Genomic DNA, 18,747 nt, shown 5'->3' with positions numbered 1-18,747 from the left:
TTCATCCCCTAGAGCGTCTCGCAGGCCACCGCGAGGGCAGCCGACGAGCTCCGGACTCTGGCCGCAGGTTGCAGCCGCTGGTGCAGGAGCCTCGCGGGCAGCAGGTGAGGACCCGCTCTCCTTCCTCTTGCCCCCAGTCATCCGTGGGCGGTGGCCACAGGACTGAGAGAGGGGCGTGCCCCCGGCTTGCAAAGCAGTCATGCCCGTGTGACGCGCCCGCCTCCCCCTCACTGGTGCTAGCCACGCTTGCTCGCCTCTGCCCGTCTCCGGGGCTTGGGCCGTTCCACCCTCCGCGCCGAGCCGCTCTCTCCGCCGGCGCAGCGATGGAGGAGGAGCTGAAGTGCCCCGTGTGCGGCTCGCTGTTTCGGGAGCCCATCATCTTGCCATGTTCCCACAACGTCTGCCTGCCTTGCGCCCGAACCATCGCGGTGCAGACCCCGGACGGCGAGCAGCACCTGCCCCCGCCGCTCCTGCACTCCCGGGGCTCAGGGCTGCCCGCAGGCGCCGCCGCCGCCGCCGCGCCCCCTCCGGACCACGAGACGCCGGCTGGCCCGGCCTGCGGCGGCGGCGGCGGCGGCGGCGGGAGCGCGGCCGGCGGCGACCACGCGGACAAGCTGAGCTTGTACAGTGAGACAGACAGCGGTTACGGCTCTTACACCCCGAGCCTCAAGTCCCCCAACGGGGTTCGCGTGCTGCCCACGGTGCCTGCGCCGCCCGGCTCCTCGGCCGCCGCCGCCCGGGGCGCCGCCTGCTGCTCGCTGCCCTCGGCCTCCTCGAGCTCCATCACGTGCCCGCAGTGCCACCGCAGCGCCTCCCTGGACCACCGCGGCCTGCGCGGCTTCCGGCGCAACCGACTGCTAGAGGCCATCGTGCAGCGCCATCAGCAGGGCCGCGGGGCCGCGCACGGGGCGTCCGCAGCCGCTGCCGTGGCCGTGTGCCAGTTGTGCGACCGCACCCCGCCCGAGCCGGCCGCCACGCTCTGCGAGCAGTGCGACGTGCTCTACTGCGCTGCCTGCCAGCTCAAGTGCCATCCATCCCGGGGACCCTTCGCCAAGCACCGCCTGGTGTCGCCGCCGCCGCCGCCGCCGCGCGCGCCCGCCGAGGCCGCCTCTGCGTCTCCAGGCGCCGCCCAGGGCGCCCCCAGCGCAGGCGGAAGCTGCAAGAGCCCGGGTGCCACCGGCGCCGGAGCGGCGGGGGGCGGCGCGGCCCGCAAGTACCCCACGTGCCCTGACCACGAAATGGAGAACTACAGCAGGTACTGCGTGAGCTGCCGCGCCCCGGTGTGCAGTCTGTGCCTGGAGCAGGGCCGGCACGGCAAGCACGAGGTGAAGCCGCTGGGGGCCGTGTGGAAACAGCACAAGGTGAGCGCCCGCGGGGAGGGCGCGGGGCGCGGACGCCAAGAAAAGGGCGCTCCCCTTCGTTAAATGAGCTGCAAGTGCTCTGAGCTGAGTGTTGGAGATGGGAAGGGCACGGAAGGACGACACCCTAGGTCCCCTCGCGCCTGAGGCTTTATGATTCCACCCAAAAGTCGTCTAGAATGCAGAAGCAGGACTCGTTCACTCCCCAAATTGACGAATAAATTACCTTGATGGCCCCTCTGGGTTTATGACACCTAGGGCCCCCTTCCTCCCTCTAAAAAGTTCATTTTTTTTTCTTTTCTTTTTTTCTTTCTTTCTTTTTTAAAGTACAGGTGTTACCACCTGCTTGCAGGAAAATGTCTGATGCCACCCGTGCTTGGTTAATCTTCTCTGAAGGCAGGAAGGATTCTATCCCAACCCTCAGTGAAGGGATACACTATCTCCCTTAGAGCAGAATTCCCATCAGCTTCTAGAGCAGAAAGTTTTCTACTCTCTCAGCTAGTCTCCAGCACTTTCTAACCCCAGAATGCCTCTCAGCTTACAGGGAAGATGTAATTCTTCATGCGCCTTATTTGAGACTTCGGGCGTGTGCCCTGTTAAGGAGGGAACCCACTGAGAGACCTTCTCTTCCTGGGACTCCAGGTGGCAGGAGTGCGGTGGAGTAAGCACTTAGTAGGACAGCCAGGCGCACTCATCTGCAGGCTGCTGAGGGCCATCTTTCCGGGGACTTGCCTGCAGGTGCCACCTCCCAAGTGGGAAGGAACAGCCGCTACAGGCAACTCGCACACACTTGTGGTGGCCAGTGTATCCTCATAGCTGACACCGAAGCAGAGAAGCCTTCAAACTCAGGGCAGGCCCTCGATCAGACCCCAAGGCAAGAGTGGGGTCAGCTTTTCTAACATTCACCTTAATTTCCTACTCAAAGGCCAGGCCGTGCAACTGGACTCACTGCCGAGGTCAGTGATCCGGGTCCTTTGTTCAAGGACTCCAGCTGCAAATTTGGACGTTTATCATTCAGTATCCTCTTTCCAGTAAACTCTTACCCCACAAAGAGGCAGGAGATCTCCAAATAGCCCAACAGGAAGTATGTATTCTGACTGAGGAGGAAAAACACGGGAAAGTAAGGCAGCTTGCCATGGTCCTCTCATATCATCCAACTGGAAATGGACAAAAAGGGGAGCATAGATGGGAGGAGAAGGGACCAACCATTCATACTATAGATTTATTACATACAGTTACTGTATAATTTCTGCTACAACATGCCAGTTGTTACTGTAACTCAACATTTTCAAACAAAAAAATTAGGCAAGAACAAATGAGGAACACTTCAGAAATCCACCTCGGAAAGGGAAATTTGCATAGTAGTTCAGAAAAGGGCGATCTGGAGTCAAATCCCTAATTCTAGAGCAGCAGTTCTGATTTGGGAACAGTTTCACTCCCCCTCCAGGACATTGCCAATGTCTGGAGACATCTCTGGTTATCCCACTTAGGAGCTGCTACTGGCATCTAGGGGTAGAGGCCAAGGAGGCTGCTGAACAGGCTACAGGGCACAGAAAACCTCCCGCAAAACAATAACCCAGAAAAATATCAACAGTGCCTCTGAGAGAAACCCTGTTGTAAGTTACACAGACCTGGATCCAAATCTCAGCATTTGTAATTGACTGGCTGTAAGCCTTAGGCACAGTTTGAAGCCCACTGAATAATATCTAACTCAGATAATTGTTGTTGGGAGTAAGTATAACGCTGTACATTTGGGCTCTAGCACAGTACCCAGCTCACAGTAACCGATATATATTATTTATCATTATCATTATTATAGTGCTAATACCACCAAACTTGCAGAAAGCTATAGGGCAGCAGCAAAGAGTACTTCTTTGACCTCAGTGACTTGGTAACCTGGTGAACACATGAGCTGGTAGTGTTTATGTTGAGTCCTAAAATAGCTTGGAGCTAAATGAGAATGTCTGCTGAGTGAGTTATTCATGTGATATTTTGTTGCATATTGCTTCAGGGTAATTGTAGCTGCCTTGCTTATTTCATCTTTCAAGTGAAGAGAGTCATTTTACAAATAAAGAACTCTTTTGCAAAGAGGCTGTGATCAATTACCAAGACAAGGTTCACATTCAGATGTTCGGAGCTGGTAAATTGTCGCAGCCTAGAAGGCTAGAACTAATTCTGGGCGTTGCCCGCCAAACTTTTAGACTTAGTGAAGAGTGGAAACCAAAACGCGTTGAGATGAGTTTGCAGTCTTAAAAGAGATTAAGCCTCTTGCCTGGAAAAGCGAGTTGGATAATGACCAAATGGCTTCAAGAACCAAGATCAGGCAGGGAAAACATTGGTCGTCCTTGATTTGGTGTCCACAGCAGTTTTATAACATTTCTATCTGAGGAAATATGGAAAGAATATGTGATATTTGCTCAATAGAGTGGGACAGTTATCTGTGGGAAACACAGCTAAGCAGAATCTAAATGTCTCAATTTAATGCCACGTCTTCAGGGAACTAAGACATTCTCTTAAATCCAGAAGGAATTCTCTGAGATAGTTTTGTGAAAAGCTGTTTTCAAGAATGAGAAGAAGGTCTGCTGTTCTCTTTCAGCAGGTGCTGTTTTTCTACAGAAAGGGCAATCATTCAATGCTTCTTATGAGCATCTCAACTAGGGGCTGGAGATCAAAAGATAACAGGGGGAGCCTTGATGGACCGTTTGGTCTTGCTTTGTGGGCAGGCGTCTAGACCACCGCTGTGAGCTGTGAAGGTGATTACTTTTGAAAGATAAACTAGTGCACTCAATTTCACACTCCCACCAGGGCAGTTTAAGTTCTTTAGTAAAACTTAAAAGTCTCTGGATTTTGTCGTTCTTGTCATCGTCGTCGTCTAAAAATCCCAGGAGCCATGACAAAGCTTGGTACACTACCAGAACGAGAATCAGGACAGAAATATTTCCCTAACATCCCTGACTGGAGAAGCCTTAAACAAAGCTTTAATTCCTCTCTAGCACGACTGGAGCTTGCCATCTAATTAGTGATTCTTAGGGAGAGAGACATGTAAGTGACACTGAAATCTACTTTGAAACAAGATTGATTATCACTTTTCAAAAAAAGTGTAAACACACTGCTATATTTAAAATGGATAATCAACAAGGACCTACTGTACAGCAGAAGGAACTCTGCTCAATGTTATGTGGCAGCCTGGATGGGAGGGGAGTCCGGGGGAGAATGGATACATGTATAGGTATGGCCGAGTCCCTTTGCTGTGCACCTGAAACTATCACATTGTTAATTAGCTATACTCCAATATAAAATAAAAAGTTAAAAGAAAAAACAGCAGTGTAAACACTTTAGGTCTTGGCCAAACACATTTTTAGATGATTCTCCTGGAAGAGGATTAATAATTTCAAAGAACTTCTGATGTGAAGAAACTATACGTTGTGAAAGATAGGACAGGGAAGGGAAGCTTTCCATGAGTGCTTTTGTCTTTTTGCCTATTGATTGTGGAATTCCAATTTTCCTGAAGGAAAGGGTCCAGAAGGAGAGGGTCACTGTGGGATGTACCTCTTCCTAGTGTGACATGTCACAGAATGTCGGCAACCACTGTAATTCCTGCTGGGTGCAGGACTCTGAATTAAAAATGCTTAAAAGTTGATTCTGGAACTGAGGAAGGGACCGCTGGATAAGCCCTTCCTCAGAAGTCTTTTGAGAACCATGGACAATAGAATAGAATCAAAACAAAAATCTCATTGTACCCCAGGATTGCTGTTCCCAATGAGTCAGCACTTCACAAGAGCAAAGGAGATAGTGAGGTCTAGAAATCACAGGAAAGCCAGGACTTCAGGTTACTCCCATGCCTCAAGGACCTGCCAAAGGATACTTGGCTTCTCAGAAGCCTGGTCCTACCTTATTTTATCAGAGAGACAAAGAAAGGCTTTTAGCCTTTAAAGCCTCAGAGGAAAGACTTCCTCCATTAAAAGAGATAACACGTGAATGCCCAAAGCAGAACGTGTAATCATAACTGTATACGATCATAAGTATACTTATTCGAACATTTGTAGTACATCATAACACAGGGAATAGATGCGCTTTGTTAAGAATTAGAATTACAGAGGTGGTGATGTAGAAATTAAATACCAACCCCAAATTCCAGTTTGCAGAGAAAAAACATTTCTAACAATTTGGAGTTTTTTCTTCTAGAATTCTATTGTATATTTATTTTGTAACTGTCTTTCTTTTTTTTCGTCTAATCATACCGTACAAATATCTTTCCTGTCAGTTAATGAACATCACTTTTCCGTTGTAAGGATTTATTATGTTGCTTGATCCACACCCTGATGCTGGGCTCATCTAGGTGTTTTCAGTCTTCTGCTGTTAGGAACATTTTTCAAGTTAAATCTATGCCTTTCTTCTTAATAATCTCCTCAGGTTACGTTTCTAAATATGGAGTTGCTGTATCAAAGGAGAACTGTCTTCCAGACATCTGATGAACGTTGCCAAATTGCCTTGCAAAACGTTTATACCTATTTTTTCTCCCAACAGCAAAATTATATAAAAAATTAAAAATTCATGTAAACAGTGACCATTGGGGAAAACAATAAGGTGGATTGCCTTGTTTCTAGTAATAACTGTTGGCTACTTTCATTACATTATTGTTAGAACTACTTTTTAAAAGGGGATCACAAGTATCTAGATTTTTATATTTTTAACTACCAGTTAGTGATCTGCCTTCCCTCAAAAACTGCTTTAATAGGCATAACTAGTGCCTAAATAGCCCCTTTTGGATTTTAAGGCCCCTGAAAAGACCAAGCCTTCGGGGCCCATCTAAGGCTCTTTAAAAAGAAATTTTTTATTTCTTTATTTTTATTTTTGGCTGCATTGGATCTTCATTGCTGTGCACAGGCTGTCTCTAGTTGCGTCGAGCAGGGGTGTGCGGGCTTCTCATTGCGGTGGCTTCTCTTGTTGCGGAGCACGGGCTCTAGGAGCACAGGCTTCAGTAGGTGTGGCATGTGGGCTCAGTAGTGGTGGCTCGCGGGCTCTAGAGCACAGGCTCAGTAGTTGTGGCGTGTGGGCTTAGTTGCTCCTCGGCATGTGGGATCTTCCCAGACCAGGGCTCGAGCCCGTGTGCCCTGCATTGGCAGGCGGATTCGTAATCACTGCGCCACCAGGGAAGGCCCTAAGGCACTTTTGAGTGGGGTCTGAACAGGGAAAAAGAGGGTTAGGTAGAGAGAAATGCTTGGCAGAAATCTTCTGGGAGGTCTGAAGTCTCTATCTCTGTGGCTAATCGCTGCAAGCCGAGAGTTGCTAAACAAATCCATCGGGGCCCTCAGAGCATGCGGCATGGAAGTATGCACCATCTGAGTGGAAGGCTGGAGTTTTTGAGATGTTGAATCCTTCACCAACTCTGAAGCTCTGGGAAATGAAGTGCATAGGCTGGCTTCTGTTCCATCTGCCGCAGACTGACAGAACCAATGGCAAGTCTGCTTAGACCCCTGGAAACGTGCGCTGACTCCAATAAGTAGTGGCTGCCGCGTCTTCTGAAACTACCCTGTGTTAACATCACCACTGTCTTTAAAGCCACTGGGGCTGTAGCCTGCCTTGTGCTTGGATTTAATTCCAAGGAGCTCAGTAATTCAGGAACAACTATTAGAAAGAACCCCTGTGTTACAAGCTTTGAAGTACATGCTTTCCTCATCATTCCACACATCTGGAAAACAAAAAGTGGGTTTGACAGAAGGCAAGAACCCATAACTTGAATTGCTTTTCTCTTCTCTTTGAAGATTGTTTATGGAGTATCAGGGTTCCGAATTGAGGAGGACCTTAGAGATTGTGAAAGGACAACCCCATGTGACTACTGCAGGATGTGTTTCCTAGTGTACGCTCTGGTGGTCACTCCGTGGCTAAGCTGTTCTATTTTTAGCCTGCAGTGGGAGGTCCTTTATCTGGGTCGAGATTCTTGGTGGATGGGACCTTACTTGTGGATGTCAGTGAAACGGACTGTCCTAGAGGAGAGGGATCTCTCAATCTCTGAGACTGCCTAGAGGGGTCAGCAAGCTGGCACACCGCCTGCTTCTGTAAATAAAGTTTTACTGGAATGCAGCCATCCTCCTTTGTTTACATTTGGCCCATGGCTGCTTTGGGCTCTAACGGTTGCTTTTGGTAGAGTTGAGTACTTGTGACCAGAGATCGGCAGCCTGCAAAGCCGAAAATATTTACTCTCTGGTTCTTTATGGGGAAAAAAATAAAAATAAAAGTGCCGACTTCTAGACTAGGACCTCGCGACTCAAAGCGAGGTCCGAAGAGTAACAGAAGCAGTGCCGGGAGCTCGCTGCAGATGCGGACTCTTGAGACCCGCCACAGCCCTACCGACTCATGGTTTGAATTTAGCAAGATCCCTAGTTGATTCAGATGGACGTTCAAGTTTGAGAAACCTTGACGGGAATGCTTTGGGGGCTCCAGGGCGCTGGGCCCAACACTGTAACTGTGCAAGTCATCTCCAGCAGTGGGAAGTGGACTCTAGGGGGTCCCGGAGGTTTGAACCAGTCTTAATTACTCTGGGAATCTTCAGGTTCACCAGATTCTGGGTGCTGGGAGGCAATATGGTGCTCAAAGACCACCTGACCGAGAGGTGGGCGGGAGCCTGTGAGGGGTGGTGGTGCTGTCTGAGCCCTCCTGGGCCAGAGCGTAGGTGACTCATGAGAAGGGAATTCTGGGCAGACGCTCTTTGCTGCTTCCCTGGGTTTGAACAGAAACGTATATACTGCTGTTCGTATCTCTGGGTTTCCTTTGGGTTGTGTCTTCGTCGTTCTATAAAGGAGCAAAGCGGGCGCTCTGTGCACTCTTTAGGCAGTTTTAAAGGTCCTGGCCAGAGGGTGGAGGAGGTTGGAACTCTCAGAGCCGTGAGGCCTGAAGGAGCAGGAGAGAAGCAGGCAGGTATTGCGGGGCTCTCATGAGTTCACCCCTCCCCGCCTGGCATTGCGCCTTCCTAGGGTAGCCCGGTTCCTAACAGAGACCATAAACCCAACATCCTCCTTTTGCAGATGAGGAACGTGAGGCCGAGGGGCTTGCCACCGTTGCACAGCAATTTGTGAAATGATTCTGGAAAAACATGATCGATTCCTCCCTTGTACATTTTGATGAACTATAAAAATAACAGGATGCTCTGTGTATCTGAACAAAAACAGGTGCCTAGAGCATTCCCTAAAGAGTAATGAGGTATGGAAAAAATACAGGGTTAGCGGACACCTAGTCTAGACAGTGGGGACAGAGAGTAGGGCAACAGCCCCTCCCTTATTCAACGGATACGGGCAGCAGAAAAGGGAGATGAAAGGTTGAGGAGGACACAGTTCATCCTGTTCGGAGCAAAGAGGATAAAAGAACTTGAGTGCTGGAGGGAATCTCAAAGATCAGATAGCTCTGTCTCTTCATTTTTCATGTGGCTGCAGAGGGAAGAAGTGGTTTGCAGGGAAGGGTAGTCAAAGGATCCACAAGGGACAGAAACAGGTGAGGGAGTTGGAAGGGGTCTAAATGACAGATGTAACAGACGGGAACCTGGACCCCTCCACAGGAGGGTCTGGGCCTTGGTCACATGTCCTCTGAAAAGTCTGTCCAGGCTGTGCATAGTTTAAAAAACACAGGTCAGGGTTGTGTTAGGAAAGTTTGGCAAATGTTTGTACTTATCCAATCTCCCAGTTCTTCCTTGTCGTTTGATTCTGGGTGGTAATCCATAAAACCAAGAAACCAATAAAACATGAGTCATCATAAGTGACAGTCCTCTTTAAAACAGAGGGTTGTGGCTTACATCACTCCATAAATAACGCGTCACCAAATGTCTGGCTACCTATCCGCTGAGCTGTGTACCCACAGGACCAAAAGTCAGCTCTGGCACTCACTGAGGATAACTTAAAAACTGATGATGCCTCTTGACCTGTAAGTCGTTTCCCTGAGCTTATGCCGCGAATGAGTACTTATTCTTCAATCGACCTAATTCCTTATTCAGTCAACACGTAAGTCTTCAGTGCCGGTATCCTACCAGGCACCACTGTAAGCACCAAGGCCATGGAAGGGCATGTTCTTTTCCCTCAAAGAACAGAGATCTAGTCACAGGAGAGAGAAAATCAACACACGCATAAACAAGTAAATAAATTGGAGAATTTCGGATAGTAGTAAGTACTAGGATGGAAGTACAATAATGTGATGAAAAGCAGTTGGGCAGACTTCTTCAGGGGGAAGGTTGGAAAAGCAAGACTTGACGATTGGCTGAGAAGTAACCAGCCCAGCACACTTCTGAAGGCAGGTCGCTTCACAGGGACAGGAAGAGCCGAAGAACCGAGAACGGGAGTTGGGGGACCCCCACTGCGTCTGAAGGACAGAAACGTGCCTTTGCAGTACAGTGAAAAAGGTGGATAAGGTACAGGAGCAGAGACACAGGGAGGGTACAGATGACGCAGGGCCTGGCAGCCCACGGGGAACAGATGGGATTTTATGGTAAATGCAAAGAGAGGTGACTAGAGGACTTTAACCTGGGGAGTGATGTTTATTTTTTTAAATATATACGTATTTTAAATGTATTTATTTGGTTGCACTGGGTCTTAGTTGTGGCACGTGGGCTCCTTAGTTGTGGCACACAAACTCTTCGTTGCAGCACGCACGTGGAATCTAGTTCCCTGACCAGGGATGGAACCTGGGCCCCCAGCATTGGAAGCGTGGAGTCTTAAGCACTGTGCAACCAGGGAAGTCCCCTATTTTTTAAAAGATCTTTCTGACTGCAGTTGGGAAATGTGTGGTAGGGGGACAAGAGTAGGGGAAGGAAGACCACTTCCTAGGCTGTGAGAGTCACTTGGGCTGTAAATATGGGGGCTTGAACTAGGAGGGAGGCAGCAGGAATGGAGAGAAGTGTATGCATTCACATGCTGCCTGGGGTTCTCTGAGCTTCTTGGACTCGTGGTCTGATGTCTTTTATTATTTTTGGAAACTTTTTGTCTATTATCTCTCTCGATGATTCTTTTGCTCTGCTCTCTGTCTCTCATACTTCTGGGATTCCAATTACATGTGTGTTACGTTGTTTGATATTGTTCCACCGTTCTTGGATGCTCTCTTCTTTTTCCCGTAGTCATTCTTTTTGTCTCTGTTACAGTTTCATTCATTTCTGTGGACCTCTCTTTTAAGTTCACTGATTCTTTCCTAGGCTGTGTCAAGTCAACAGATTAGTCCCTTTCCATCTTCTCAGTTGTCCTGACCCTTCCCCAGCAATAGGAAGCCTTGAATGGTCTGGACCCAGGCCTGTTTCCTGCATCTTCTCCAGGAAGATTGGGTTTTTTCTTTTCCGTATCTCCAGCCACGTGGGATCTTCACTTTGCTCGGGGGGGAGGGGAGGAGTGGCTTAAGGTTTTTTTCTGGCGGGGATAAGGGTCCTGGTAGGGCTTTGTACTTTCCTGTGGTGACTGTCACATCTCTCCTTCAAGCCAGCTCTGCGGTGCAAATGTTTCCCTTTTTTAATCTAGTAGGCACTTTAGATTGTGCAAATGGTCAGGTTCCACTTTTCTCTTTGGTCGCTAAAATGCTTAGAGCCAAATATTTTGTGTGTACACAATGGATGTAATTATGTTATAAACTTTGAGCCTCATTTCTGGCTCCATTTTCTGCTCCCACCCTTGGTTTTCTTTCTTTTAAGTTATGCAACCTTGAATTCTGTAGACCCTTGCAAGCTGCCTTAAATCCCTTCTGAACTAACTAGGTTAATAAATAAATGAGTCGCCTGCTTGAATAAAACCACAGGGAACAAGAAACTTCTGGAAAACCTCATTAAAGTAGTCCCCTACTGGGACTTCCATGTTGATCCAGTGGGTAAGACTCTGCCCTCCCAATGCAGGGGGCCTGGGTTTGATACCTGGTTGAGGAACTAGATCCCACACGCATGCCGCAGCTAAGAGTCCGCATGCTGCAACGAAAATCCTGAGTGCCGCAACTAAGACCCGGCGCAGCCAAAATAAATAAATAAATATTTAAAAAGAGGGAAAAAAAAAGATAGTTCCCTGCTTCTGAGCAGTGCCCAGTCACTGTTACAAAAGCTAAATACTGTTTGAAATGTTCAGATCAAGAAACAGGGACTTGCCCAGTCACTGGGACACATGACTGTTCCCTTCTCCCTGTTAGTCCCTTGTAATAAAGAAACTCCAAAATGACTGGTGTTGACAGCAGGATCATGTGTCCGGGTTCACATCCTTCATGTGAATATCACCACATACCTCCGTTCGTTTTGAGGGTGTGATTATCACCTCTCAAACTGGCTTCCTGTACGCAGATTTGCAGCTTATCACTGATGAATATTTGTCCTCCACACAGCCAGGCAGGGTTCCACCCCTCTAGCTTGTTGGGAGTATGAAGATGTTCAGAGGGGAAGTCAGGGCACGTTAAGGCCAGAAGACCCTGCTGAGGGGTGTCAGGAACCACGAGAGCTTTGAGATTTTTGCCTGTGTACAAGCTAACACGTGCTGTTGCCGCAGTTCATGGATGTGGGCAGATGTGAGACTCCTGGGTCGGAGTTGGAAAACAGTCTTATCACTCACAGCAGCAGCAGCAGTCAGAGAATTGGCATGTTTGTGCCATTTCCCGGAGCCCAGTTCCCCCAGGGTGATGTGAAGAGAGCCAGATGACACCCCCACACACAGTAGGTTGCATTACAGAAGAGAGGAACCTCAGCTCAGGGAGGCTGAATCTTCTGTAACATGCAGTGAGCACCGAGCTCTTCGCTCCAGAGGGAGACAGCAAGTCCAGTTCCCAAAGCTGTTTCTGCAGACATCCTTGGAAAGGTAGCCAGAACAAAGAGCAATCAGTGCCTCGCTGACAACACTTGTAAAAACCAAGAGAGCAAAGTTATCTTCCAACAGGAAGATTAAGTCAAAACGCAGGTAGTTCCTCAAGTGATTTCTGCTTGTATACATTATGGGTAACGTCTCCAAGCTCCTCTGGTTCTCCGAACTCCTCGCTTCGGTTGGGGTACCCAGACCTCGGGGTTTTTCTGGATGGTGTGATGGCGATGGTGGTGAGGAAGGTGGTGGAATGTCCGTGGTGTGGACCACAGGAAGTCTGAGGACAGCTAAGGTGGCTTTCATTCCTGAGTCCATTTGTCTCCTCTGGCACGTGAAGGACAAACAGCATCTCATGACTCTGTATGATGCAACTGAAACGTTCCACTGGACGAGCATGCCTTGGGCACCTGCTGTAACCCACAGGCTGTGCCGAGGGCTGTGGATGCACTTGAAACAGGCTGCAGGGAGCTCACAGACGCCTGGAAGAGGGGATGACGTTACTCCAACCTAATGTTTGCACAAACAATATAAAAAAGTGGAATAAGTGCCACAGTTGTCACGTGAATAAACTGATGAGGGACGAGACGGGAGAAGGAAGTTAATCCCGCCTGGAGATATGCAAGGGGAAGGGGAAGGGGTAGTGAGCGGGAGGTTAAGCAGGAGATGGTGTCTGAGCTGGGGTCGTGAATGATGGGTAGGAGTTTTATTAGTTGGGAAAGAAAGGAGAGACTTCAATATACAGCACTGTGTGAGATGTTAAAAAAGATACTGAAAATCGAGTTCCTACTTCAAATAGCTTCTTATCTGCTGGTCGAGCACCAGGGATGAACGTACATTCACACGAAGCAGAGGGACCTTGAGAACCACGACACCACTTCTGATAAAAGTGAGGGAACTTGAAATACCCATCCTTTAGCATCTGAGACTCACAGACAACATTCGGGATCTGGAGAGAGTGGTGAGAGAACGATGGGAGAAATGGATTCCAGAAGCCACATGTAAAGGGACAGCTAGCTGGAGAGTCTAAGGAAGATTTAAACGTTGGCTTCATTTAAATTTCAGGGAAGAACTGGGGTAGGCTGGCTATAATCCCTTTGAAGGTTCTTGTAAATTTGCTTTCTTTTCCCAGGTTGTTATATTTATCCTGTTTGCCAGTAAAACCTGGCAGCAAAACCCTTTTGAACATCTCGATTTGCTTTGCTGAGTTAAGAGGAGAAGGGGGCCAGAAAAGAAGTGAGGGAACTGTATGGGAAAAGAAGGAGTAAGGCAACGGCGGAAGGAACTTGGGAAAAGGTTGATAAAGACGGCGATCTTGCACTGGTCATTAGCTCGAGCCTTTCAGAGGGTCAGGAGGGCCCGTCTCTCCATTTCCTCACAAGAAATAAAGAACAGTAGCAGAGCACAGATAACTGGGGCTAAACCCTAAGTGTTAATGGGCGCAGAGCAGAGTCAGATCGATGGCAGACTGCAGGGAAGGCTGTATGGAGGGGACTGGAGCTGAGCTGGGTTTCAAAGTGCTGGGAGGATTTGGAGAGGTGAAAGGAAGGAGGTATCCAGACAGGAAAGGAGCGTGTCCTTTTTGTGTAATTTGATCATGGATAGAAAGCTCTAAGACACGTCCTCATGATCGTCACAAAAACCATCCTATTATGGTTGCCGGTGACTGGAGTTGGCCTGATCCCAGTGAAGAGGCAGTTTGGGTTACGGGTGATAAAAAACATCACCTGGCTTTGCCCCGTGTATGGCCTTTGTACAAGTACAAAGTCAGGATTCTGGTCTGGGGAATTTGTGCGCCCACCATCCTATCCCAGGCTGGTTTGCTACCACTGGAACATGATCTGAATGACTCTTTTTTTTTTTTTCTTGCAAATACCTCTTTGAGATCCTGCTTTCAGTTTCTTTTTTTTTATAAACGTATTTTATTTATTTATTTTTGGCTGCGTTGGGTCTTCGTTGCTGCACGCAGGCTTTCTCTAGTTGTGGCGAGCGGGGGCTACTCTTCATTGCGGTGCGTGGGCTTCTCACTGCGGTGGCTTCTCTTGTTGCGGAGCACGGGCTCTAGGCGTGCGGGCTTCAGTAGTTGTGGCATGCAGGCTCAGTAGTTGTGGCTCACGGGCTCTAGAGCGCAGGCTCAGTAGTTGTAGCACACGGGCTTATTTGCTCCGCGGCATGTGAGATCCTCCCGGACCAGGGCTCCAACCCACGTCCCCTGCATTGGCAGGCGGATTCTTAACCACTGCGCCACCAGGGAAGCCTTTGTACTCCCAGTACCCAGCAGAGCAGCTGGCACCCAGTAAGCCACGAGAAGCATCAATTTAATAAGTGAATGGTGACAACACCAAAATGTATTCTAATATCAGCACCGTAAATGACTATTCCAGTGGGGTCCCTTTTAGCTTCATGGAACAGAGTGATTCATGCAGGAGGGGGCACTCCAGGGAACAGTGTGGAAAATGAGGGCAGGAGGAATTACGCATTTTTCTGGGCCCCTTATTGAAGAGAGCCATTCACGCTCATTAGCATAGCACACCCCTCCCCCATTAGATGAGCTAACGGTTTTGGAAACAATCAGCTGATCTAGTGGGACGTCAGAAGCCAGCTGGAAATATCGGTGGGATTTTTCCCAGATGTTAGCTGTTACATCTTGTCCGGAGAACAGATCGAGTCTCAGTTTACTAGACTGCCATTCCCGAACTCTTTCGTGCTCCCGAGGTAGCAGGATGCGTCGAATAAGAACGTTCGTTTTAGAGACGACTCTCCTAAAACTCTACCGCTTGCCAGGGAGTGAGATCGTGCATTTTGAGAACTCATGACAGGGGACTTCCCTGGTGGCACAGTGGTTAAGACTCCGCGCTCCCAAGGCAGGGGGCCCGGATTCGATCCCTGGTCAGGGAACTAGAGTCCACACGCATGCCGCCACCAAGAGTTTGCGTGACGAAGAAGCCCGCGAGCTGCAGCTAGGGAGCCCACCTGCCACAGCTAAGACCCAGCGCAACCAAATAAATAAATAAAAGGAGCTCGTGGCAGCGCACACCACAGAGTAAGTGCTCGGTGAAAGAAAGCCAGAATCATAATCGGCCCCACATCGTGATTACTGTGAGTGTCAAGGCCAAGCACGGTGGGAAAGAAGAGGTGACTGTTTCAGGGTCTGAGGTTGTTCCCAAGAGCCCTCTTGTGGGAGGGCTGAGACGCAACCGTCACCCTAATGACGCAGGTGTCCCTTGGTGGGCCTCTGCACCACACCACATGAACAGGTGCCACAGAGATCTATCCTAGGACTGCCCGGACCAACCTTCTGGTCGCCACTGACTGATATCATGGGAAGGATCTGGATTGAAATCAAGAGCTCTGGGTTCCGTTCGGAGCTGTGTCTCGAGATAGGTCTCTTAATGTCTCTCAGCCTCAGTTTCCACACTTGAAAGGTATGAGGACGAAGCGAGATGAAGTAAAGGTTCGCATGGCAGCTGCAGGGCACTCAGTTTATTGTAACCCCCGACCTCTTTCCTGAAGGAATAAGCAGCTTGGCCGCGTCCCCTCTTCTCTAAACAACCCAAAGCCCACTTTATGGTGTAGAGAAAGACTGTGTGTAATATGATTCCATTTAGTGAATATATATGAAAGAACATGTGTTAGAATAGGAATAAAAACTGTGCATAGGGTACTAGTTTCCTGGGGCTGCTGTAACAAATTATCACAACCTGGGTGGCTTGAAACAACCAAAATTTATTGGCTCACAGCTCTGGAGGCTGCAAGTCAGAGATCAAGGTGTCACAGGGCCACGCTCCCTCTGAAGGCTCTGGGAAGCCTTGATCCAGGCCTCTCTCCTGGCTTCAGGGGGTGCCTTGGCCTGTGGCCACATAACTCCAGTCTTGCCCCTGTGTGTGTGTGTGTGTGTCTGTGTCCAAATTTCCCTTTTTCTAAAAACATCAGTCATACTGGATGAGGGGCCAGTCTACCCCACTATGACCTCATCTTAGCTAACTACACCTGCAGTGACCCTGTAAGTCACATTCGGAGGCACTAAGGATCAAGACAGTGAAAGACAATCGCAAGTTACCAACCAGGCAGAGGAAGCCGGCTGTCTCCTCGTACCCTGTGAAAATGCTTGGCTGGATTGAATTTGAATTGTTTTCGAGCAGAGACTAGGCACTCTAAGGCGAGTGGGAGTTCAGATTCCGGTCGTGGGTCGGGGAGAATGAAGGTTTTGAGGTGGGAGAGGGGCTGTGGTGTTGGGTGGACAGCGAGGGCCCTGGAGACTCTGGGTGGAGAGCAGGAGAGGGGATGGAGGAGAGAGGGGGCTCTCAAAGGGAGCCTTGGCATCCTGGCGACTTTTCCCTGAGCCCTTATGAAGATCACCACAGTCAATTATGTTGAAAATATTAGCCATCCAGGGTTATAGTAAGAAATGGTATTTTTGCATCAAGACATTGTTCTGGAGTTCAAATGTCCTGAATCAGAGGGCATTTGGGGAAAGAGCAAGTGACTGTTTTCAGTTGTAAAATTGCTTAGCTGCCCAGGGTAGAAATTTCAAATGAGATCTTAGTAACATATGAATTTTTTTAATGAAAGTAACTTTATTGTTTTGTCTAATTATAAAAGAATAATATGCATTATTTTTAAACATTCAGACAATACAGAGGAGATGCAAAGAAACATGTGAAAAATCACCTATACTCTTACAATTCTTACATGTGTGATACACACACACATTTATATAATTACCTTAATAGCGATCATATATATGCCATATATATATATGTATATAATTTTTAAATAAATGAGCTCTTCTTACATGTGCTTTTGGTATAATGTTTTTCTTTCCGTTGAACAATCTGTTACGGAGATTGTCCTACATCGATATAGAAACACGTTGCCATTTTAATGGATGTTGGGTATTCATTCATGTGGATAAAACATCACTGATTTAATCATTATTCCTGAACATTTAAGATCATGTACAAAGTTTTACTATTTTTAGTAATGCGATGACCGCTCTTGTACATACATCTCTGGATGCTTTTATCCTAGTATTCCCTTTAGGATAAAGTCCTATACAAACATTAAAACATTTTAGGGATTTATTTCTTACCTTTCCCTGAAATATGAAGCCAGGATCTTGTCTTTAAGGAGCAATTCTTGGGACTTCCCTGGTGGTCCAGTGGCTAGGACTCCACGCTCCCAATGCAGGGGGCCTGGGTTCGATCCCTGGTCAGGGAACCAGATCCCACATGCTGCAACTAAGAGTTCGCAAGTCGCAACTAAGAGTTCGCATGCCGCAACTGAAGATCCCAAGTGCTGCAACTAAAGACCAGCGCAGCCAAATGAATAAATAAGAAGCAATTCTCAACCGCTCTGTGTCTCCCCGGGTGCCATCTTCCTCTCCTGCCCCTCTCGCAAACGCTCTTCTGCCAAACCTATCGCACTGGTGTCGGCAGCAGGACGGAGAGAGAAGGCAATGGTAGAAGGAGGGGTTGGGTGACCCAGGGGAAGGAAGAAAAAAGTCACGTGTTTTAATGTGTTATTTGATTTTAATTGTCACAGCTAAGTAGGTAGTATAATCCCCAGCATGTAGATTCTAATAAGAGAGGAAGAACTTGCCCAAGAGCACATGGCTAGTAAAGGAAAGCCAAAGTCTGCCTGACTCCAGAGACCGTTTTGCTAGATTTAATTATTTGTTCAAAATATTTTCTGCTCTCCTTGTGGGAAAGCTGTACTTCTTTCTCCATTGATATAAGGCTGGGCCGTGTAACTTGCTCGGGCAAATGAATGATAGAGGAAGTGATGTGTGCTACCTCCCAGGAGAAGCTTTAACAGCCAAGGTGTGTTTCTGCTATAGCTCCTTTTCCTCTGCTATGAGGCTAAGATGTCTCAAATATGGGATATGCTCCTCTAGCTTGGATCCTGAAACAAAGAGGGCATGTGACGTGCAATGGGCATCCAGTGTGAGCAAGAAGTAAACCTTCATTGTTGGAAGCTTCTGAGTTGGTGGGGGATGTTTGTTACTGCAGCTTACCAAGCTGAGGCTATCTAATACAACCACACTGTTTCCATTTCACTTTCTTGTGTCTCTTGCCTGAGCCAGGCCCTGGTTATTGGTCAAAATATTTCTATCTTTTCCTTTGGTTGCAGAAGAATGAGGACACAGTTTTTTGTTTTTTTAATTTATTTATCTTTGGCTGCTTTGGGTCTTTGTTGCTGCACACGGGCTTTTGCTAGTTGCAGCGAGCCGGGGCTACTCTTTGTTGTGGTGCGTGGGCTTCTCATTGTGGTGGCTTCTCTTGTTGCGGAGCCACAAGAGCAGGAGAGGAGTCTGCAAAGGCTTCTGGGGATGCCAACGTAGGGAGATTTCTGCAGACAGAGACAAGCAGAGGGAGCTGTGGGTCCCATGGAGCAGTCTTCTCCTTGCAAATATCCAGGAGAAAGCAACACCTAGAGAACAGCGATTTATAAGAAATAAAAGACCAGTGTGTCTTCTCTTTTTACAACCAGACCAGCACTGCTGGCCTTGCTTTATACAACTTCCAGGAACCAAATAAATCGCTTTTGCATTTTTGGCCTCTTCATGGAGATTAAGGCAGATTGTCCCAGCCCTG

The 18,747-nt window shown here is 48.2% G+C and overlaps 1 protein-coding gene across 1 annotated transcript in view; it reads left to right on the top strand.

Annotated features, from left to right (window-relative positions):
* The first annotated feature begins 323 nt into the window (after window positions 1-323).
* The window catches only part of TRIM67 (tripartite motif containing 67), a 49,258-nt gene continuing 30,834 nt past the window's right edge, over window positions 324-18,747 (top strand). Inside the window, exon 1 of the mRNA XM_073793697.1 lies at window positions 324-1,361. Coding sequence (XP_073649798.1) covers window positions 324-1,361 — 1,038 coding nt within the window. The remainder of the gene's footprint in view (window positions 1,362-18,747) is intronic.

Source organism: Tursiops truncatus, chromosome 16 (genome assembly GCF_011762595.2).
Source record: "Tursiops truncatus isolate mTurTru1 chromosome 16, mTurTru1.mat.Y, whole genome shotgun sequence".
In the NCBI taxonomy this organism is placed as follows: Eukaryota; Metazoa; Chordata; class Mammalia; order Artiodactyla; family Delphinidae; genus Tursiops; species Tursiops truncatus.
This window is presented reverse-complemented; position numbering and strand designations above follow the sequence as displayed.